Source organism: Balaenoptera musculus, chromosome 17 (genome assembly GCF_009873245.2).
Source record: "Balaenoptera musculus isolate JJ_BM4_2016_0621 chromosome 17, mBalMus1.pri.v3, whole genome shotgun sequence".
Classification (NCBI taxonomy): domain Eukaryota; kingdom Metazoa; phylum Chordata; class Mammalia; order Artiodactyla; family Balaenopteridae; genus Balaenoptera; species Balaenoptera musculus.
Window position 1 is genome coordinate 62,623,155 of NC_045801.1, and position 22,916 is coordinate 62,646,070.

General features: G+C 38.1%; 1 protein-coding gene across 5 annotated transcripts; it reads left to right on the forward strand.

Annotated features, from left to right (window-relative positions):
* Nucleotides 1-2,194: 2,194 nt before the first annotated feature.
* On the forward strand, nt 2,195-22,514 carry ELOC (elongin C). 5 transcript variants are annotated; one of them, XM_036830152.1, is made up of 5 exons: nt 3,017-3,103; nt 11,755-11,929; nt 13,022-13,075; nt 15,324-15,467; nt 20,663-22,514. In XM_036830152.1, the coding sequence occupies exons 3-5, from the start codon at nt 13,072-13,074 to the stop codon at nt 20,851-20,853; spliced, it is 339 nt and encodes a 112-aa protein (XP_036686047.1). In that variant the 5' UTR covers nt 3,017-3,103; nt 11,755-11,929; nt 13,022-13,071; the 3' UTR covers nt 20,854-22,514. The 5 variants fall into 5 exon arrangements, with proteins under 5 accessions (XP_036686049.1, XP_036686048.1, XP_036686046.1 ...); XM_036830154.1 differs by lacking the exons at nt 3,017-3,103; nt 11,755-11,929 and adding an exon at nt 2,195-2,213; XM_036830153.1 differs by lacking the exons at nt 3,017-3,103; nt 11,755-11,929 and adding an exon at nt 2,794-2,928.
* The last annotated feature ends 402 nt before the right edge of the window (nt 22,515-22,916 follow it).

Sequence of the window (22,916 nt, forward strand, 5' to 3'; positions counted from 1 at the left end):
AGAGAACCTGAATTTTTATCTTCTGTTAAGCTTAGTTTCTTCCTACAGAAACTATAAGCAAATGGAAATAATAATATTTGGTCTACTCAAGGTTTTTAAGTAGCTAAAATGAGATGATATTCTGAATATTCTGTGCTATAGAATTATATGAAATTGTCATTCATGGTTAAAAAGGTTTCCCAATTCTAGTAGTTTAGAGACAATTTTTGAATATATACTACTTGAGTGGGATTTTAGAATGATACTAAGGCTGTTTACAAAATAAGCCTTGATTCCCCATTCATATCATCTGAGAGAGTCCCTTTAAAGATGGAGGGTGATGGAAAAATTGAAAATGGCTATCACTTGTAGAATGTATGACTACCATTATTGTACGTATTTTTTGTTTGTTTTTTGGCTGTCTTTCCTCCCCATCCACCAGCCCCCTTCCCCTCCTTTAACATGAGCTAAAGGGCAGAATGGTGTGATGGAAAAAAGAAAAGAAAAATTGTGGTAAAGCTAATATTTTGATAAAGACCCTAAATACTTCTTTATACATTACTAGTTTCGAAAATAAACTACGAGAATCTTTGGGGAAAAGAATTTGTCAACAGATTATCAAGATCTTTTAAAATGTTCATATTCTAAAGAAATAGAAACATGGTCAAAGATTTCTGCAGATACTGAACACAGTATTACATGAAGTAATTTAAAAATGGAAATATGGTCAATGTCCAACATTTAAGGAAATACTTAAGTGAGTCATGGTACATTTGGACAATGTAAGTATATACAGACATTAAAAATGATGCTTGTTGAGATTTTGGTTACAGAAGTGGGGGTTATTGAGGTTTGTTGAGTTGGAAAATAAATAAAGAACCATATACATACACAGTATAATCTATGTAAAAGTGTATTAAAAAACCAAATTTATCTGCAATTTCTGCATTTTTATAAGCATGTATTATATTGATTACATAATAAATAAAATTTTTAAGTAAAATTTTGCGTTTTTTAAAAAAACAGTCCTAGACTAGATTCTAGCCCTAAATCTGGCATTAGCTGGCCTCAGTATCCTCACCTGGAAAATTCTATCATTCTCTAGGCAACTAACAGAGTGACCCTTATGGAAGGTGATAATGCAGTGAGGAAAAGGGAAAGTTTTAAGGGGAGAAAACAACACTTCTGAAGTAGAGGAGGAAAAGTATAATTGAAAATGGGCCCACAGCCTCCTTTTCTCACCCCATTGCCTCTCCTCCCCACCAAATTCTACTCTGAGCTATTATAACCAAAAAACTTTAATAATTTTTGCAAAGGCTTTGAAAAATTAACCCAGGACGGTCTGTCCGGTATTGCTTTTGCAACACCTTTTATCTGCCAAATGAACTAAAAAAGTCTTGCAGGCTAAAGTCACTAATTAGGTCAACAAACTTTGGATCGCCTGTATCTGTTTTCCTTTTGCGGACATCGTTACACAACAGTCGGAGTTGAGCAACTTGCAATGGTGAGAGTCTTGGCCCTACATTCCTTTCATGCCACAGTCCGGTAAACAGAGGGTGAACTTTATTTAGCTGTTTCACCCTTCCTGGAAGGGTGCCTAAATTTCACCAAGGGAAAGCGAGTAAAGACGGCTCTGATTTACGATAGTTCGACTTACAATTTCTTGACTATACCATGGTGCCAAAGCTATCCGCATTCAGTAGAAACCATATACAATTTGAAATTTTAATCTTTTCCTGGGCTACCAATACGCAGTATGAAACTCTCTCTCCGGTGTTTAAGCTCCTAATCAACCACCCAAACAGGAGGGTAAACAACCAATACACTTATACAACCATTGTGTTTTTCACTTTCAGTACAAGTAATCAATAAATTAGCTAAGATAATCAACACTTTATTATAAAATAAGCTTTCCATTGGACGATTTCTGCCCAACTGCAGGCTAATGTAAGCATTCTGAGCACATTCTAAGATAAGCTAGGCTAAATCATGTTGAATAGATTAGGTCTATTAAATGCATTTTCGACTTACGACATTTTCAAATTCCACTGGGCTTATCAGGACATAACCCCATCTTAAGTGGAGGTAAGATTTGTAAAAATGATAGGGGGATTGGGGGGTGGGGGGAAGCGCGCCGGGGAGAGAGCGGGAGAGAGAGGAGAGGAAGGAGGGGCAAAGGGGTCGTGGAGTGACAAAGATGGTGTCAGAACTGAGTACTGGTGGCAGGACTTGCGGTGAGTGATTTCAGAATCCAGAAGCTGAGCAACCCTGTGGCTGGGAGGGAGCAGGAGGTGGGGGAAAGGCCTCAGAGTGGGGGTGGGGGGCGTGGTTAGTTTTCAGTAAACACCGAAAGGTACCGGGAAGAGAGGAAATGATGCCAGCGATTTCGCGAGCTGTTGGGATGCTCTTCAACAAGCTCTGCAACTTTTCACAAAAGACAAGCTGCTTCATAAAGAGCACGATCTTGTTAGCATAGCAACCGCACTCCCACTATCCAATCTTTCCTCTGCAGATAGTCTCCGACCTCTACGCGTACCCCTAAACGAGCGGCAGGAACAACCTCCAAAATTACAAGGTTCTTAACATTCAGCGTGAGAAACTACAAGTCCCAGGTTGCAGTGCTGCCTCAACCAAATACGACAGTACCCGCCAGAGAAACTACAAATCCCAGGATGCAATGCTGCCTCGGACCCACCCCCCCACACACACACACACACCCGCCCCCCACACCCCCGCCCCCCAGCACCTCTTTGAGGATGCTGTCCCCGCGGAAATCAGATCAGGATCGGCGCTGCATGCTGGGAGTCAAAAGACCCAGAATAGGATTGGTTGAGACTTTCCAGGGACGACCGTCCTCTTAGGCTTGGCCTGTGGGAGAAGGGAGGGGGCGCTGCGCACTTCCTGTAGACGCCGGCGGGCGACGGACTCAGCGAGTCCCCGCTTCAGCAGGTACTAATCTCCCGCTCGTAGAAAGCGTCCGTGACCCAGCGGAAGTGATTCTTCCAACTGCCCCGGAACCCACGGCGGCAGGCAGCTGGGGGTGGGGGGGGGCGGCCCTGGTGTAGGGGCTGTGGCGGTGCGCGTGGACCCGGTGCGGTGGCTGCGGTTGCTGCGGGGCTGACGAGTGAGTCTCGGGCTGGAGTGGGAACGGAGCTCCGGGCCAGCGTGGGGGACGGGGGAGGCTCCTAGTGGGCGCGCTCGCCATCCCACTTCCCACCCCTTCCCATTTGGGCGGGGAAGGAACGGAAGCTCTTAACCTTCCCTGGCCTCTTCGGCTCCTGGTTTGGGGGAGGGGAGAAGAGGGCGGCGGGACCTTTCCTGGCGCTGCTCGGTGGGCTTGGAAAAGGGTGGAAGGAGGGGCGGCGGCCGGCGAGACTGGGCCTCCTCGGGGTTGAACGCGGGCAGGGTGGAGTTAGGAGCATGGCAGCCCTGTCGCTTTCCCTTTTTGCTTTCGCCGGCTGCACTCAGATTCGTTCTTTTCTTGGGGTCAGTCCCTAGTTATAGAAGAGGGCCTTCGTTCTTCCCAGTTGCGGGACCCCGAGAAGTTTACCAAGTTGTTGGGTGATCTCTGCCCGACTTGGTGTTTTGGGGCTGCCGTGCATCTGCCTCCCAGTCTTATCTGAAAGGAGGTATCTAGTGTCAAGTACAGTGGCCATTAAGTGTCTCTTACGGAACCTCTTTAATACAGCTATGGAGTTCGAGTTATTAGTGCGAGCATTTCTACTCTGCATCGCCTTCAGTGTGGAAAACAACCGCAATCCTTTAGAGTTTTAAAACCTCATTTTCAAACTGCCAGATTTGCTTTCTGATCCCCAACTAGTTTCCTTTTTTGTTTAGTGGACTAAAATGATACGTCTCGGATCTCGTTTACATTATAATTGTGGTATAATTCATGATGTTGAAATATCACGGTTCACCCGTGGATTCATTCATTTTGGAGATACAGTGGCAAGGAGACAGCTATGGTCCCTGTCATCGTGGGTATTAAGTGCTTATTGCCAGTGATGATTTTGGCTTCATACTTAATTTTTAAATGACTGTCTTTTTTTTCTTAAGTGTGAGATTTACCTAATAATTATCTACCATTCCAAAAAATATATATGTATATAAATTTATTTCAAATGGAAGATACTAGTTTCATTACATTATGGTAATTCTGTAATATAGTCAGTAGTTTGTAGTCAGAAGTTACAGTCCTGTATATCAAGTTCCAAGGTAATATATATTTTTTTATTTTATAAATTTATTTATTTGTTTGTTTTTGGCTGTGTTGGGTTTTTGGTGCTGTGTGCAGGCTTTCTCTAGTTGCGGCGAGCGGGGGCTACTCTTTGTTGCAGTGCACGGGCTTCTCATTGCAGTGGCTTCTCTTGTTGCGGAGCACGGGCTCGAGGCGTGCAGGCTTCAGTAGTTGTGGCACGTGGGCTCAGTAGTTGTGGCTTGCGGCCTCTAGAGCGCAGGCTCAGTAGTTGTGGCGCACAGGCTTAGTTGCTCTGTGGCATGTGGGATCTTCCCTGGCCAGGGCTCGAACCCATGTCCCTTGCATTGGCAGGCAGATTCTTAACCACTGTGCCACCAGGGAAGCCCTCCAAGTTAATATTTATATCTTATAAATTGCTTGTTTGGTTTTTTTGGGAAGATTTTTTTCAGTACTAGAAAATAATCTGGAAAATCTTTGTATTTACATTGGTATGTGTTAATGCATTTCAGCTAACCTGTCCTAGATGTTTACTGTTCCATTATTAAATAAGATCAGAAAAAGCTCACCCAGTGATGCTCAAAATTTCAAGCCTTGGTGATTAAGAAAACAGTAGTGCCATTCACTCAACTCTTTATTGAGCATCTTTTATATGCTAGGCACTAAATGAGGCCTGCCCTCACCGAGCTTGAGGAAGGAGGCTATACATTAAGTAAGCAAATACAGTTTCAGGTGGTGATAAATGTGAAGAGACTATAGCTAGATTAGAGTTAGATTAAGTTAGAGTGACTAGGGTGTGGTGTCTGATTTTGAAAGGGAAGTGATGAAGGAAGACCTACCTCTCTGAGGAGTTAATGCTTTGCCTGGAGACTAAAATAATAAAGATCTGAAAGAAGAGTTTTTCAGAGAGCAGTAACTGTAAATGCATAGACCTTAAGGGAGGAATGAACTTGACCGAATAAAATACTTAGAAGGCCAATGTGGCTGGATGTTAATGAAGGAAGAGTGATGGGAGATGAGATCAGAGTGGTTAGCAAGGAGTAAATAAGATGGAACTTTACAGTCCTTGTTCTGTCCGTGATGAGAAGCCATTAGAGGATTTTGTGCAGGGGAGTGATATCTGGCTTATGCTTTTGATGACTAATTGCTGAGTGGCAAACCGACTGGAGTTGGAGGAAAGTGGAAAAACCAGCTCCTAAGGAGGCTGGTAGTAGTTCAGTTGCCGTGTGGTAGCTTGAACTAGAGATGTAGAGTTGGAAGTTCGTGAGAAGTGGTCTGATTTGGAATGTAATTTGAAGGTGGAGCCAAATGGTTCTTCCCTTCGCCCCAGGACAAAAAAAAATTTGGAGGAGTCACCTGTTTTGCCCGAGCATCTGGGTGAACAGTAGTACCATTTACTGGAATGAGGAAGACTGGGGCAGGTGCACTGGTTTCTGAGGGATAAAGCAGGAGTTCTGTATAGAGTGTACTGAGGTTGATGACTTTATGCAGCTCAGAATATGTGCAGTAGGCGAGTAGGATGTCCACTGCTGTTGCTCAGGGGAGAAGTCAGGTTAGGGGGATAATCTTGGAGTCATATTTTACATGTGATATTTAAAACTATGGACCAGAGGTCATCAAGTAAAGAGTGTTAGTGGAGAAGAGGGCAGATGGCTGGGAGCACTCGGGTCAGAGGAGGAGCAAACAGTGACAGAAGCAGAAAGGCCAGGAGGGTGTGGCATCCTTAATACTAAGGGAAGAAAATGTTTCAGAAAAGAGGGCGGAGTCAACTGTAAAACTGTAAGAGTAAGATGATGATTAAAAATTGACCCAGAGGGGACTTCCCTGGTGGTCCAGTGGTTAAGACTCCGCGCTTCCAATGCAGGGGGCCCGGGTTCGATCCCTGGTCCAGAACTAGATCCCGCATGCCGCAACTAAGACCCCCGCGCAGCCAAATAAATAAATAAATATTTTTTAAATGAATAAATAAAATAATTTAAAAAATTGACCCAGTGACCAAGTAGTTGAAATTTGACAAGAGCACTTTGAATGGACTGGAGGTCTAAAAAGTCTGATCAGTGTGGGTTACAGAGAAGCGTGTGGTAGTGATGAGTTACAGCATTTTGATACGTTGAATTGTGGCAGGACAAAGCCCTTGGATCACTGTGCTTAGGTGGAAAGGTTGGCCTTGCATAGGAAGGATGATTTTTACTCAACTTTTTTTTTTTTTTTTTTTTTTAGAAATTGTCTCTTTTTTTTTTTTTTAAGAAATTCACGTTCTTTTATTTATTTATTTATTTATTTATTTATCTATGACTGTGCTGAGTCCTCGTCTCTGCGCGAGGGCCCTCTCCAGCTGCGGCAAGTGGGGACCACTCTTCATCGCGGTGCGCGGGCCTCTCACCATCGCGGCCTCTCTTGTTGCGGAGCACAGGCTCCAGACGCGCAGGCTCAGTAATTGTGGCTCACGGGCCCAGCCGCTCCGTAGCATGTGGGATCTTCCCAGACCAGGGCTCAAACCCGTGTCCCCCGCGTTGGCAGGCAGACTCTCAACCACCGCGCCACCAGGGAAGCCCTTTACTCAACTTTTGAAACAGGAAGTATATGGTATATAGACGCAGGTAGGATAAAGGTGGAAAGATAAGGCAGTTGAAGTGATTTGTTTCTGTTTTGTTGGTGAAATAAGTGAAGTTGTCAGGGTAGGGAGGAGAGGTATGTTGGAGGTTTAGGAGATGCTGTAAATTTTCTCAAAGTAGGAAAGCCAGTTTACTAGGTAGGAGGATCAGTACGACACCAAGTATCTGTTTAAAGTGTGTGGCCATAAATTTAAAATTGAGACCAGTCAAAATGGTTGTGACTTTTCTTCAGCTGATTCAGTCTTTGGTTGAGGCCTGAGCTCGGTGGAGAATCGGCTTTGGCCAGTGTTGGGATTTGGGTGGGTAGCTACATCCGAGGAGAGGGCAGGGAGTTACGGGTGGAAGGACCTTGAGGCACGCATGGTGCCGATCTTCATGGACTCTTCACAGTGGGAGGAAGCAAGGTCAGGGTTGGTTTTATATTTGTTTATTTTCAGCCCATCATTTAAAGGTTCTTTTTAATTATTTTATAGTGTGTAGAATCTATAATTAGGTACACACTGTATAGTGAAGTACTTGTTCGTACTTTTAGACCAAAACAAAGGAGTTTGGAGATCATTGTCTAAGAGGGAGATTAGGTAGGTTACGGGGTAAGGCAGACAAGACAGCCTCAGTGGGAACACACAGCACTCTAGAACTCTTGAGTTGTGTGCTGTGTGGGAGTGACTCTTGCTTAATAAAAATGGGAAATTGGGAGTTATGGGCAGTTTGTTGTAGAGGGAGGGTGAATTTCACATGGGTTCAGTCATGAAATGGTAGAGCTGGAAGGGACTTTAGACACAGTCGAGTCCAGTTTTCTCATTTGGGAGATGAAGAAACAGAAGTTTTATCATTTAACCTATCTGGGTCTCAAGATAGAAATGCGCAGAGTAGAAATTCAAACGTGGACTTCTAACGACACTGAGTTACTTTGCCAAAAGTATTAAAACTGCCTACACAAGAGTTAAGTACTATAGGAGCATTGTTATAAGTTGAATAAGCCAGAATGAGAATTTTATCTCATCCTGAGATACATAAATTCAGCGACACTATAAGCACGTTCTAGGCAAGATATTCTGATGTCTTGTTACAAACTGGAATTGTGTAACTTCTGTCAATTTGTATTAATGGCCAAAGCCTCTCTTCTTGCCTCTTCAAATAGGCCTAAACATTAGATAATTTTTGCTTCATGTAATTTACTTCGTTTTCCAAATTAATCATATTCTTACATATTGTTAAGAACAAATCATCAGGCTGACTGACCATTGTTTCCTTCATGAGTGGCTTAGTTCCACATACTTGTTTCTTTTTAAAAATCAGTTTTAGGGCTTCCCTGGTGGTGCAGTGGTTGAGAATCTGCCTGCCAATGCAGGGGACACGAGTTCGAGCCCTGGTCTGGGAAGATCCCACATGCCGCGGAGCAACTGGGCCCGTGAGCCACAACTACTGAGCCTGCGCGTCTGGAGCCTGTGCTCGGCAACAAGAGAGGCCGCGATAGTGAGAGGCCCGCGCACCGCAATGAAGAGTGGCCCCTGCTCGCCGCAACTGGAGAAAGCCCTAGCACAGAAACGAAGACCCAACACAGCCAAAAATAAATAAATAAATAAAAAATTTAAAAAAAAAGGAATTCAAAAAAAAAAAAAATCAGTTTTAAATCATAGGTTTTTAGTTATTTGTTCTTTCAAACACGTATTTTTATGATTTTTTTTTTTTAAATTGAAGTATAATTGACCTACAGCACTACGTTAGTTCCAGGTGCACAGCATAGTGATTCTATATTTCTATATGTTACAAAATGATCACCACAATAAGTCTAGTGTCATCTGTCACTATACAAAGATATTACAGTATTATTGACTATATTCCCCATGCTGTAGATTTCATCCCCATGACTCATGACTGGTAACTGGCAGTTTGTACCTCTTAATCTCCCTTGCCTACTTCACTCATTCCCCCACCCCCTCCCCCGTGGCAGTCACTGGTTTGTTCTCCTGTATCTGTGAGTCTGTGGTTCTGTTTTGTTGTGTTTGTTCATTCATTTTGGTTTTTAGATTCCACATATAAGTGAAATCATGCAGTTTTTGTCTTTCACTGTCTGACTTATTTCACTTAGTATAATCCCCATGTTGTCACAAATGGCAAGATTTCATTCTTTTTTTTATGGCTGAGTAATATTCCATTATATGAGTAATCTTGTAATGTGTATGTGTGTGTGTATCATATCTTTATCCATTCATCTATCGATGGGCACTTAGGTTGCTTCCATATCTTGACTATTGTAAATAATGCTACAAGGAATGTAGGGGTGTGTGTATCTTTTTGAATTAGTGTTCTTGTTGTCCTTAGAAAAAATACACAGAAGTGGAATGCTGGACCTATGGTAGTGCTTCCATGCTGTTTTTCATAGTGGCTGCACCAATTTACAGTCCCACCAGCACTGCGTGAGGATTCCCTTTTCTCCACATCCTTGCCAAAAATGATGATAGCCATTCTGACAGGTCTGAGGTGGTATCGTTGTGGTTTCAATTTGCATTTCCCTGGTGATTAATGATGTTGAGTATCTTTTCATGTATTTGTTGGCTATCTGTGTGTTGTGTGTCTTCTTTGGGAAAATGTCTATTTAGGTCCTCTGCTCATTTTTTAATTGGGGTTTTTTTGATGTTGAGTTGCATGAGTTCTTTATATATTTTGGGTATTAACCCCTTATCAGACAGATTGTTTGCAAACATCTTCTCCCATTCAGTAGGTGACCTTTTAATTATGTTGATGGTTTCGTTTGCTGTGCAAAAGTTTTTTACTTAGTTTGATGTAGTCCCATTTGTTCATCTTTGCTTTTGTTTCCCTTGCCTGAGGAGGCATATCCCAAAAAATACTGCTAAGACCAATGTCAGAGAACGCACTATGTTTTTTCCTAGGAGTTTTACGATTTCAGGTCTTACATTTAAGTATTTGAGTTTATTTTTGTATATGGTATGAGACAGTAGTTCAGTTTGATTCTTTTGCAGTAGCTGTCCAGTTTTCCCAACACCATTTATTGAAGAGGCTGTCTTTTTCCCACTGAATATTCTTCGCTGTTTTGTCATAGGTTAATTGATCATATAAGTGTGGGCTGATTTCTGGGCTCTCTGTTCTGTTCCATTGATCTGTGTGACTGTTTTCTACATACGGTCTTGGTTACTGTAGCTTGTAGTAGTGATTTGAAATCAGGGAGCGTGGTACCTCCAGCTCTGTTCTTCTTTCTCAAACTTGTTTTGGCTATTTAGGGTTATTTTTATATTTTTTTTTTCTGGCAGAAAATGTGAGGTTAATAGGTGAGAAACCCCTTATTTTACTTAAATGGCATCAAACTGTACCTATCATTCTAATTTGCTTTTTAAAAAATTAACAGTTTATCTTGGTGTTTCCATGTTATTATATACATAGGTTTAACTTATTCCTTTTCACTGTCCCATAATATTTCAAAAGTATAAATATACTATTTTTGTTTAGTATCACCCATTTCCCCTTCCCTCCAAAACTTGGTTCTTAGCAAGTTTTAATGTTTTCGTTTTCTTAATTACCATTGGGATCAAACATTTTTATACAGGTCTATGAGCTATTTGTATTTTTTCTTTTGCTATTTTTCTAGAGTTCAGTGGGGTTTTTTTACATTTGGTTCTTTAATCTGTAGTGTGTTTTTGTGAGTGATGTCAGTTAGACATCTAACCTTATTTTTTCCAGGTAAATAGCCAATGTAAAAAAGCAAAAAGATACAAAGAATAGATTTGCAGCTGTTGCTCTCATCTACTTAGCTAAGCCAAGCAAGTCAGCTGAAAAACTATTAGAACTAATAAGAGAGTTTGTGAAGATCATGGAATACAAGCTCAACTTACCGAATTTAAAAGGTTTTCTTTAAAACACCAGCAATAACCTTTCAGAAAGTATAATCGAAAAAACAGATCCCATTCATAATGGGAACTGTAAAGTATCTAAAAGTAGACCTAACAAGAAATGTGTAATAACAAAATGTGGACTTGCCCAACTCTTTAGCAAAAACATGTTTATCACACTATTGTAATTAAAACAGTGGGGATATTGGTCAGGTATAAACAGACTGATGGAACAGAATACAGTCTAGAAATCCATGTAGTAATATAGTATATGATAAAGGTAACATTTCATATCAGAAAAGGGATGGGCCGTTTAAAGATCTTTTTGGTGTTCAAAGATACTAGGATAAAAACTGATTTCAGTGTAGGCCCTAGGCTCACCTAGAATTTCTAAGTATTTGTTAGATAATAAAAATCTAAAAAATAGAAAACTATAAAAAAGTAATGTTTATATATAACACTCTAAAAGCACAATGACATCAAGTCTTTGTTCATGTCTTCTGCCTGGAACTGTTCTCAACCCACTGTTCAACCACTTCCTTTTACCTCCCTTGTTCATATATACCTAATTCAGTTATGGAGTAGATGTTCAGATGTTCACACTGAGATTTTGTAACCCTAAACTTAGATTTTTATAGGTTATTTGTGGGTTAAGTCCAAATTTAATCATATTTCAAATATTTTTAACTTCCACGTAGGAATCAGTGTTTACTCTTAATTGTTAATGTTGATTTACTCTTTTCTTTGTTAGTGATGGGGAGCTCCCTCCCCCACCCAACCTTAACCCTTGTATAAATGATGGATTCGATTTACTATATTAAGAAGTCTGTAGAAAAACTGTTGCTATGCAAAGGGCTTATAAGGTGTGACTTTTCATGGTTGCTTAGCTACTGCTAGTTAAGTAAACATCCTGGATGTTTTGCTCTGGAGATTTTCCAGAGAAAAGTTGGCACTTGAAATTCTTCTTCTTCTAGCTTTTCTAGCATTTTTTCCTTTTTTTGCGTTTTAGAAGGAGTACAAAGCAGTATGAACAGAAGAAAATAATAATGACTGATAAATTTTTTAATTGCCTACTACTATGACCAAAAAATGACATAGTACTGTTTTTAAATTTTAGATAACTAAGGATTTATATCAGCACCTCTCAGCAGTAGTGGAAGAGAAGTTTTAACAGGAGCCAGAATTTATTACCATGGCGGTATGGAATAATGGAAGGGAGCGTGGGCTCTAAAGCAAACCTACCCAGGTTTAAATTCTCACGTTGCCGCTTAAGCTGTAGAAGCCTTGAGCAGGTAGCAGCCTCGTCGTGTTTTCTCATCTCTAAAATGGGAATGATGAAAGAAAAAAAAAAAAAGGGAATGATGATTCCCCTGTAGAAGTGTTGTTTTAAAATAAGACAGTGTATGCAAAGCATTTAATGCAGTGTTTACACTCATTAGGCCCTCAAATCGTTGGTAAAAACGTTACATTGCCCCTGCTGCCCTTCTCTCACATTAGACATGGTACTTTAAATACCTCCCTTCATGCTTGGGGAGTGTTCTAGACTAACGTTTAATTTTTACCGACTCTGTCAACACCTGGAGCAAATCATTCAGCCTCTCTGTACATCAATGATGTTTTTTAAGGTGAGGGATTACATAGGTTTATTGGTCAGGGATTTCTTAGAGAACAGGATAATTAGGATACACTGTTTTCCTGATAATGACATAAAAAATAATATTCGGATAAATAAAATCCTCCTTTGAAGAAATGCTGTTAAAATACAAATTACTGAAAACATGAGCTCTTTTCCTTTGGTAGTCATTTCTTTCATGAAATTTAAGATTTCTCAAAAATTAAATTTTTTTTTAACACTTCATTGTTAAATCTCAGAACTTTGGTAGCCTCTGTGCAGAAGGGATGGAACAGTAAAATGTATTATAGATGTGCACACTTACATAAGAAGAGGGCAAGCCTTACCTTTTTTATTCACATGAAAGCTACTTCACGTCCTTGGATTTATCATGTTGTCATTCATTTAGCAGATACTTGCTTTAATGTTTACCAGTATCTAGTAGATAGAGTATACAAAGATGATTAAGGCCAAGGGTGTCTCCTTCAAGTTCAGTTCAGCTCCTAAGGAACAACATATGTATTTTTAAACTGTTGTCAGAATAGTTACCTTAAAAAGGTGGGGGAAAACTCTGTATTTAGACTTTACTGCCCTGGAGGTGATCATCTTCTCTCAGATGTTTAGAAACTTGATACTGTTCCGTATTGTGGTGGCTGGGAAACTTACATAGCAGAGAGAGTCCTTGCACTTGTAACACCAAGGACGTATTAAAAAATAACGGGAAAACATGTTATTCTGGCATTAATCTCAATATAGCATTGTTATATTTCAGGAAACTACTAAAGTTCCTGTGGACGCAAAGTAGAATTTCATAAGAACATAATGGGTAAGTTATATAAAAGTCATTTTGTAGTTCAATTAGTTGAAGCTTTCTTCTCAAAGATAGGCCTTTGAAGTCAGTAAATGCAAGTAAGAAAGTAGAGTAGACTGAAATTAGTTGTTTAAATCAGCAGCTTATGTTTATTATATATTTCTTTTTTTTTAAATTTTATTTATTTATTTTTGGTTGTGTTGGGTCTTCGTTTCTGTGAGGGCTTTCTCTAGTTGCGGCAAGCGGGGGCCACTCCTCATCGCGGTGCGCGGGCCTCTCACTATCGCGGCCTCTCTTGTTGCGGAGCACAGGCTCCAGACGCACAGGCTCAGTAGTTGTGGCTCTCGGTCCTAGTTGCTCCGCGGCATGTGGGATCTTCCCAGACCAGGGCTCGAACCTGTGTCCCCTGCATTAGCAGGCAGATTCTCAACCACTGCACCACCAGGGAAGCCCTATTATATATTTCTGAAAGGCAGATCAGTAACATTATTATGCCAAATTTAATTTGTGATTGCTAGTTATTGTACCTTAGGAAATTAGAAACTCTCCCAACAGACATAGAAAGTGGTTTCTCTTGCCAAAAAAGAAAAAAAAATACTAGAAGTATAAATTTAAATAATTGATAATTATTTTTATTTTTGTTCTCAGAGGTTGGCAAAAACTGCTAAAAATTTGTACACTTGAAAAGTCTATAATTAGAAGTTACATGCATTTTTATGAGTCCCTCAGCTTTTTATTATGAAAAGTTGCAAGAATAATACACTATAGCCTTCACTAATTAACGTTTTGTCATACTTGCTTTTCCTGCGTGTATACGTATGTATGTGTTTATATACCAACATATACACACAAAAACACACATAAGCTTTTTTTTCTGTTCTGTTTATTTAGTTGTACATGTAATACTCCACACCTAAATGCTTAAGCATGCATCTCCTAATTCATTCCATATTCAGAATTTCAGTTTTTTCATTCAATTTTTGATTAGTGTTCTTTACAGTGGGTTTATTATTTTTAAATCCAGGGTCCAATCAAGGATTACTTATTGCATTAATTTATCTCTATAGTCTTTTTTAAACAGTTCCCTACTTTTGGGATTGGGTGAGGAGTGAGGTCTTTCATGACTCATTTAAATTTAGATTTGTCTGAGTATTTCCTCCTGAGTAGATTCAGATTAAACATTTTTGGCAGCGGTAGTACATAAGTGATTTTGATATTTTTTAATCTCAGTTTTAGGGATTTCTAAATTATTAACAAGTGAATGAGTAAATGGATGTTTGTAACTGAACAGTACTTCAGCTTTATCCTCTGTACTTCTTCTCGCTAAGTCTTCCTAAGTTTTTAGAATAAGCCTTAAGAGATATTTTCTTTCAGATATTGGTACCATGAAAATTAAAATTCTGTCAGTATAAAATTGTAAAGTTATACGTGTGAGAAAAGATCTTAAAGGGTTGTATAAAAATATATACTCCCTCAAAAAGTTACGTTGAGCCAACTCCTGTGGCTGAAGCCAGCATGGTGGCATTGAGGGTAGCTGGTAGCTACCTCACCTCCACTTTGAATTTTTAAAGCTTGATTATTTGTCTGTAGTCATTATTTCAATATTCATGCAATAATTTAAACTGGGCAGTAAAATGTTTTGATTGTTTTTTTACGGATCAAGAGTAAAATGCTGAGTAAAGAAGGCCCTACATTTTAGAATACAGGGCTTGTCAGAAGTTGTGCTCACATGGCATATAAACATTTATTCATAAGCATACTATGCACCTTATTTTAGAAATGAGTATTTCAAGTCATAGAATTAAAGTTTTACTCTTTGAATATTTTCTTTTAGTCTTCAAATTTGAATGTGCTGCTGTGTTCACAAATTGTTAATACATCCATGAAAAATACTGGTAAATTTTCATCTAAAGTAAACATCCTTGGGAGTTCCCTGGTGGTTCAGTGGTTAGGACTTGGCGCTTTCTCTGCTGTGGCCGAGTTTCAATCCCTGGTCGGGGAAGTAAGATCCCAGAAGCCGTGTGCCCAAAAATTAAAAATAAAAATAAATGAAGTAAACATTCTTGAATGTAAAGTTTATTCTGATATTGGAAAATATGTAGAGAATAATAAAACTAGGAGTTAAAAACTTTAAAATCTTGGTGGCTATTACTCTCCAGAAATGTTTCCGCTCTGAGTTATTCAGATATTAACCTTGGTAAACCTGTTTACTTTTAATAAATTTTGTGATTCAAAAATTATTTTACTACTTACTTTACTTTAGATGGAGAAGAGAAAACCTATGGTGGCTGTGAGGGCCCTGACGCCATGTATGTCAAATTGATATCTTCGGATGGTCATGAATTTATTGTAAAAAGAGAACATGCTCTAACATCAGGAACAATAAAAGCCATGTTGAGTGGCCCAGGTAGGTACATTTCTTTATTTCCTCTTAATATATCCTCACTTTTTTAATGTTTGATGAATGTGTTTTTAAGTTGAATTAAATGACTCATAACATTAAAAGAAAGACAGTAACTGTTCTAACATTAATTACTGCATGGTTATATTGCATTGGGAAAAAAATGTCTTCTGCTATTTCCTGTTTTCAGTTATTTACCATAGTTTCAATAAAACCTAATTGAGGGGCTTCCCTGGTGGCGCAGTGGTTGAGAATCTGCCTGCCAATGCAGGGGACACGGGTTCGAGCCCTGGTCTGGGAGGATCCCACATGCCGCGGAGCAACTGGGCCCGTGAGCCACAACTACTGAGCCTGCGCATCTGGAGCCTGTGCTCCGCAACCAGAGAGGCCGCGATAGTGAGAGGCCCGCGCACCGCAATGAAGAGTGGCCCCTGCTCGCCACAACTAGAGAAAACCCTCTCACAGAAACGAAGACCCAACACAGCCAAAAATAAATAAATAAATAAAATTAAAAGAAAAAAAAACCTAATTGATTATTTTGTAATAGGAAGGATCATTTCCTTATGCTTCCATGGTCAGTTCACCACAGAAGGACTCTGGTGATTTGTGCTCCTGGTTACATGTAAAGTTTACCTATAGAAGTTATTGCTTCCCACATATCTACTGTTCCCGTTTTACCTCAAGAAAATTTTTCTTGAGGATTGGAATTTCTGGAGCATAGGGTAATTAACTCTTGGAGGAAATGCTGAACTGTCTGCACAGTGGCTGAACCATTTTACGTTCCTGCCAGCCGTGTATGAGGGTTCCAGTTTCTCCACATCCTCTCGACATTTGTTATTTTCCATTTTCCTGATTCTAGCCATCTTAGTGGGTGTGAAGTGGTATCTCATTGTAATTTTGATTAGCAATTCCCTAATGACTGATGAAGTTGAATATATCTTCATGTGCTTGCTGGTCATTTGTATATTTTCTTTTGACGAATGTCTATTCAATTTTGTTGCCCATTTTTTAATTGACTTGTCTTTTTGTTGTTGAGTTTAAGAGTTCTTTATAAATTCTGTACGCTTTATAAGTTCTTTATAAATTCTGAAATTTATAAAGAGTTCTTTATAAATTCTTTATACCTTATGAGATAAATGATTTGCAAATATTTTCTTCATTCTGTAGGCTGTTTTTTCTTGATAGTATCTTTTGATGCACAGAAGTTTTTTATTTTGATGAAGTCCAATTTATTTTCCCTTTTGTTGTTTCTGATTTTTGGAGTCCTGTCTAAAAATCCATTGCCAAGTTCAATGTCATGAAGATTTACCTTCTGTTTTCTTACAAGAGTTGTGTTTTAAGCGCTTACATTTAGGTTCTTGATTTTAAGTTAATTTTTGCATATAGTGTGAATCAGCTTCATTCTTTTGCATGTGGACATCCCATTACTATTTGTCAAAGAGACCATACTGAATGATCTTGGCATCCTTGTTGATAATCAGTTGACCATAGGTGTGTAGGTTTATTTTTGGGCTCTCAATTCTTTTCCATTGATCTATGTATCTGTCGTTATACCATTATCACGCTATTTTGATTTCTGTAGCTTTGTAGTAAGTTATGAAATTGGGAAGTGTGAGGCCCCCAACTTTGTTTTTCTTTTTCAAAATTGTTTTGGCTATTTCAGATCCTTTGCAATCCCTTTTCTATATTTTTTACTGTGGAGATTTTAGAACATACACAGACTTGGAGAGAATAGCATAACACACCTTCCTGTACCCATAAACTAGCTTCAATAGTTGTCAACATTTTGCCAGTCTTGTTTTGTCTATTATCCTAACTTTTTTAAAAAGAGTTATTTCAAGCAAATTCCTGACATTAGGTTATTTCACTTGCAAAATCTATGATAGTCCCCCTGCAACCTCCCCCCTGCTTTTTTTTTTCAGACTATCAATTTTACTAGAAACAAAGTTATTTGTGTAATGTCCACATCCAGGTTATACTTAATCATGTTTCATCTTGTAAATTCATAATTAGAACCCTAGAGCCTTGAGCAGAATCCAGTTTATCTTTCTAGCAAGAATACTTTATAGGTGGAACTCTTGTAGTCCTATTGTATCACGTCTTTTAGCAATGTCAAGACTGATTAGTGGGTTCCAGGGTTATCGAGCTGATTTGTCCATGAGCAATTCCCCAGTCATACTTTCATATAATATTTAGTTCTAGCGTTCACTGTGATTATTGCTGAGATTTACTTCATTTGGAATTATAAAACAGAGATTTTCTAGTTCTGTAATTTCTTCTGCATTTATTAGTTAGAACTCTCCTATAAAGAACTATTTGGTTACCCTGAAATATAGTCTGTACGGGAAAGAAAAGATAAATGTTTGATTTTTTTTTTTCCCTTTACGTGTAATTTTTCAGAGTAATGAATTGGTTCTCCAGCATCCTCCAACAGTAAAGAACGTTTGTTTTGTTTGTTTGTTTGCGTATATACTTTTTATTGGATACTTTTCAGTCAGGTGCAGGCATTCTTACTGATGCTCAAATGGCTCCGTTTTTATGCCAGAAGGAGCACATCAGGTTGGCTCCTGTGTCCTTTTGACACAGCTTTATTAGTCTTGAATAGCTATACTACTTCCTGTAATAACAAAATTTCTCCGGTTCATTTTGTACATTATTCCTCAATCCTAAAAACACCCATTCGTTCAAGAGCCCTGGGGTTTGGGGGGGGGGGTAGTTTTTTTTTTTCGGTTTGTTTTTTAGTGGAAAATGGTACTTAGATACCCCACTGTGGGTGCTAGCAGTACTCATTGCTCCTGGGTTGAAGTGCTTTTAGACTTTTCTACTGGACGGAACTAGGATGTACTTTAGGGGAAAAATCCCGATGCCAACAAAATTTTAACTAAAAATTGAGATTAAAGGATTTTTACAAAGCCTGATCTCCTTTAATTTAAAAACAAGAGTTTTATCTTTGAAGCTTCAAACTTTCAGCGCCAAACTAATGTTTGCATGAAAAGGAATGAAGTACTGTTGCATGCTACAAGGTGGATGCACCTTCAAAACATTATGCTAAGTGAATGAAGCCAGACACACATTGTTGTATAATTCCATTTGTACGAAATATCCAGAATAGATAAATCCATAGAGACAGAAAGTAGAGGGGAGTTCCCTGGTGGTCTAGTGATTAAGGATTTGGTGCTTTTGCCGCTGTGGCCTGGGTTCAATTCCTGGTCAGGGAACTGAGATCCTGCAAGCTGTGCAGTGTGGCCAAAAAAACCCCAAAAACATAGAGAAAGAAAGTAGGTGGGTGTTTTCCAGAGGCTGCGGTGTGGGTTTTACGTGGGGTGGCGAAAATGTTTTGGAACCAGATAGAGGGGACGGTTGCTCAGCATTGTGAATGTACCCTGAATTGTGCATCTTAAGATGGTGACTTTTACATGAATTTCTTTTTTTTATTATTATTATTAATTTTTATTGGAGCACAGTTGCTTTATAATGTTGTGTTAGTTTCTTGCTGTACAGCAAAGTGAGTCAGTCATACGTATACATATATCCACTCTTTTTTAGATTTCCTTCCCATTTAGGTCACCACAGAGCATTGAGTAGAGTTCCCTGTGCTCTACAGTAGGTTCTCATTAGTTATCTATTTTATACATAGTAGTGTATATATGTCAGTCCCAATCTCCCAATTCATTCCACCCCCTCTTTCCCACCCAGTAACCATAAGTTTGTTTTCTACATCCGGGACTCTACTTGTTTTGTAAATAAGTTCATTTGTACCCTTTTTTTTTTAGATTCCACATATAAGTGGTATCATCTGATATTTGTCTTTATGTGTCTGACTTCACTCAGTATGACAGTGTCTCGGTCCATCCATGTTGCTGCAAATGGCATTTTGTTCTTTTCTTATGGCTGAGTAGTAGTCCAATGTATATATATACCACATCTTCTTTATGCATTCGTCTGTCAGTGGACATTTAGGTTGCTTCCATGTCTTGGCTATTGTAAGTAGTGCTGCTATGAACATAAGGGTGCATGTATCTTTTCGAATTATAGAGTTTTCGTCTTTTCTGGATATACGCCCAGGAGTGGGATTGCTAGATCATATGGTAACTCTATTTTTAGTTTTTTAAGGAACCTCCATACTGTTCTCCATAGTGGCTATACCAATTTACATTCCCAGCTGTTATACCAATTTCACCTAAAGAAAACACTAATGTTTGTCTAGTCAAAGGCTTAATAAGTGCCTATTGGTAATATTTCGTACATACATTTAAGAAAGAGAGTTTTCGTTATTGGCAAACAAAAATTTACCTCGTTGCTATGAATTATCTGCTGAATGCTTCTTTCTCCGCATCCCATCCTACCTCCAACCAAGAGACAATTACTAGAAAACTTTTAAAATACTACATTCTCAGAAAGTACATTTTTCTGCCTTTTATATTCAGTGCACAGTGCTAGTGCTAGACTGCCAAGAAAATATTTTATCCCAACAGTAAAGAAATCATATAGCTAAAGAAATTCTGAGAGATCACTAAAAACAGTTTATGAACTGTTATTAAACAAAGGGAGGAAGTAGCTTATGAGATCTCATTAACATGACCATATTTTTAAAAACTAAAGGGGAAAACAATGGATTTACTTTCTTGAAAAGATTAAGTACAGTGTTTTCATTTATTATTTATATTTATATGACAACATAGCACAGAGCTCCTGGTGATCTATAAATACTTAATTTCCTAGACTGAATCTTTTTAATAAAGATTTTTTTTATGTTTCTGCTCAGAAATCTACATATTTCTACATATTTCATTTGATGCTAGTTGGGTTTATCCTTTTTGCATTATATTAGTTTTGCTAGGGCTGCCATAACAAAATACCATTGACTGGATGATTTAAACAGAAATTTATTTTCTCACAATTCTGGAGGGTGGAAATTTGAGATCAAGGTGTTGGCAGAGTTGGTTTCTTCTGAGGTCTCTCTCCTTGCCTTGTAGATGACTGTCTTCTTCCTGTGTCTTCACATTGTTGTCTTACCTCTGTGTGTCTGCAGCCTAATCTCCTATTCTGATAAGGATGCCAGTCATATTGGATTAGGGTCTTAATTACCTATCTCCAAACATAGTCACATTCAAGTATTGGGGGTTAGGACTTAAACATATGAATTTTGGAGGAACACAGGTCAGCCCATATATCACGAACAAATTCATTTTCTCTTCCAGGTCAATTTGCTGAGAACGAAACGAATGAAGTCAATTTTAGAGAGATCCCTTCACATGTGCTGTCAAAAGTATGCATGTATTTTACCTACAAGGTTCGCTACACTAACAGCTCCACGGAGATTCCTGAATTTCCAATTGCACCTGAAATTGCACTGGAACTGCTGATGGCTGCAAACTTCCTAGATTGTTAAATAAAATAAATTATAATAAACTGTTAACTTTTTTCAGTATTTAATACCCGTAGTTCAGTTAGTAATTTTTTCATATATAGCATGTTGCCTGTGTGCAATTGAACTTTAAAGTTCGTTGCAAAGCAGATTATCTTCTGTTCTTTTGCATAGCAATCAGAGTTGAAATTTGTTTGCTACATCAACAAATTAAGGACATTTTCACAAATTGAGAAATAAACAAATATGCCAATTCTTAGGTGGTTTTGCCTTATCCTTTGGATGTGATTTTTAAAGTTAGAGCAGTGGTGATATAGTAAATGCTGAAATTTAGGCATAAGCTCAACACGTTCTACAGGTAAATAATGGGGCTACATATTTTTATGTTTTTAGTGTTTTTTTAAAAACCTATTCTGATCTTAGAGCTGTCATTAGCATTACTAGAGTTATGCAATTGCATATAATTGCATTATAAACATGTTTATAACTTAGCCAAAATATTGATTTTTATAACTGTCAAAGACATGAGAGTTGAAATTTCTTATGTGTCTTTTGATAAACTGCAGTATTGTTTAAGTGTTTCTTGTCTTTTTGTTTATTGCTACAATTTAAGAACTTTATTTAAAATCAATTTTGGAAGATTACTAGGTACAGCTTTTGGAGCAGAGACTTTTTGAACTGTAGCCACATGGTCAACAAGTAAACTACATGACTTAAGTTTCATGTGCATTGTGCATTTCGGCCAGTCCATTGACTATAAAGTTTTCTTTGCAATATTCATTCTTACACAGTCCCTTGTTGTGATTACACTTCTCATTATTTAAATATGTTTTAAAAGACTCACTATGAACTTTTTCATCTAGATCCTAAGAGCAAGACTTCTCTGACAATTCCAGTCTTCCTCCATTCAACTGAAATGTTATAAAATAAGAAAAACGTGGAGAGATGCAGTAATAATGCACTTTGATGTAGTATATTAATTATCTTCTGTTAATTAAAGTATGTCCCACTAGATATGATATCCATAATCTGGGTCTTCTACTGAACTCAAACTTATAGAAGAGGTCATTCAGCTTTTACACTAAGACAAAAAAAATTTGAAGAACGTTATATTATAGAGCGTCTCTGCTTAGTCGTGGAAAAAGAAGCACTAGAGTTGGGTTTATTATTGTCTCTGTCTTAGTAGTAAAACAAAGCTGTTATTATAGGGTCTATAAATTTACGTCTTCAGCTTACTTCTTTAAGACTGGTTCAATATGGACCAGTTTTTCTAGAACCTGCAAAAACCATAAACAACCAAGATCAATAAAAGTAATTTTTCCTCTTAGAAGACCTAACATTGTTATTGAAAGCAATTAAATATAAATGTTAGTTGCATATATTTTAGTAACATCTTAAGACACACTGTTACATATTTTAGTATAGAATTATCAAGTACAAGAATTATATTCTGCTACTTGGTGACGAATAATGCCAATTATAAACCTAAGTGGTGATCTTAAAGGTCAAGGTGATAGCTAGAATACAGTTTAACTTTGACCCATTTTAGTAGGTTACTTTATATGTTAGGTCCAGAAGTTACCTTAAGTTCAAAATATTGAAATAGAACTGAAAGATTAGGAAAAACTGTATAGCTTGCGGCAAATGATACTTGCATGTTAATAAAGACTATTGACTGAAAGGTTTGATGAACACTTGGTGTTTGATCTTTTTAGCCTTAATTTTCTCTTTTTCTGAAGATGTATGAAACTATTGGCTTCAGGACATCTTGCCATATGATTGAATAGCAGGAATTTTTATTTGGTTCAGTTTAAGAGATGATTTTATATAGTATTGAGACCTTAATAGTTTTCTGACACTTGGTGATTAGTTTACTTTTTGAATTATGTGCAAATCTACCCAATACTTTTTCTGCACAGAAAATAGTACCACAAAATCCTTTGTTTTATTCAGTTAATATTTCATTTTTGTATTGTCTAGATTATTATATGCTTTTTAGACTGCTTATCTTTCATGCAATTATTATTGGCAGATAAGTCTCCTTTTGAAGAGCTGTTAATATTGAGGAATACAATTTACTATAAGTA

What these genes read in the sequence shown, in the direction of transcription:
- ELOC (XM_036830154.1), top strand. An exon ending in AGCCATGTTGAGTGGCCCAG is followed by an intron (nt 15,468 to 20,662) that starts GTAGGTACATTT and finishes TTTCTCTTCCAG; the next exon opens with GTCAATTTGCTGAGAACGAA.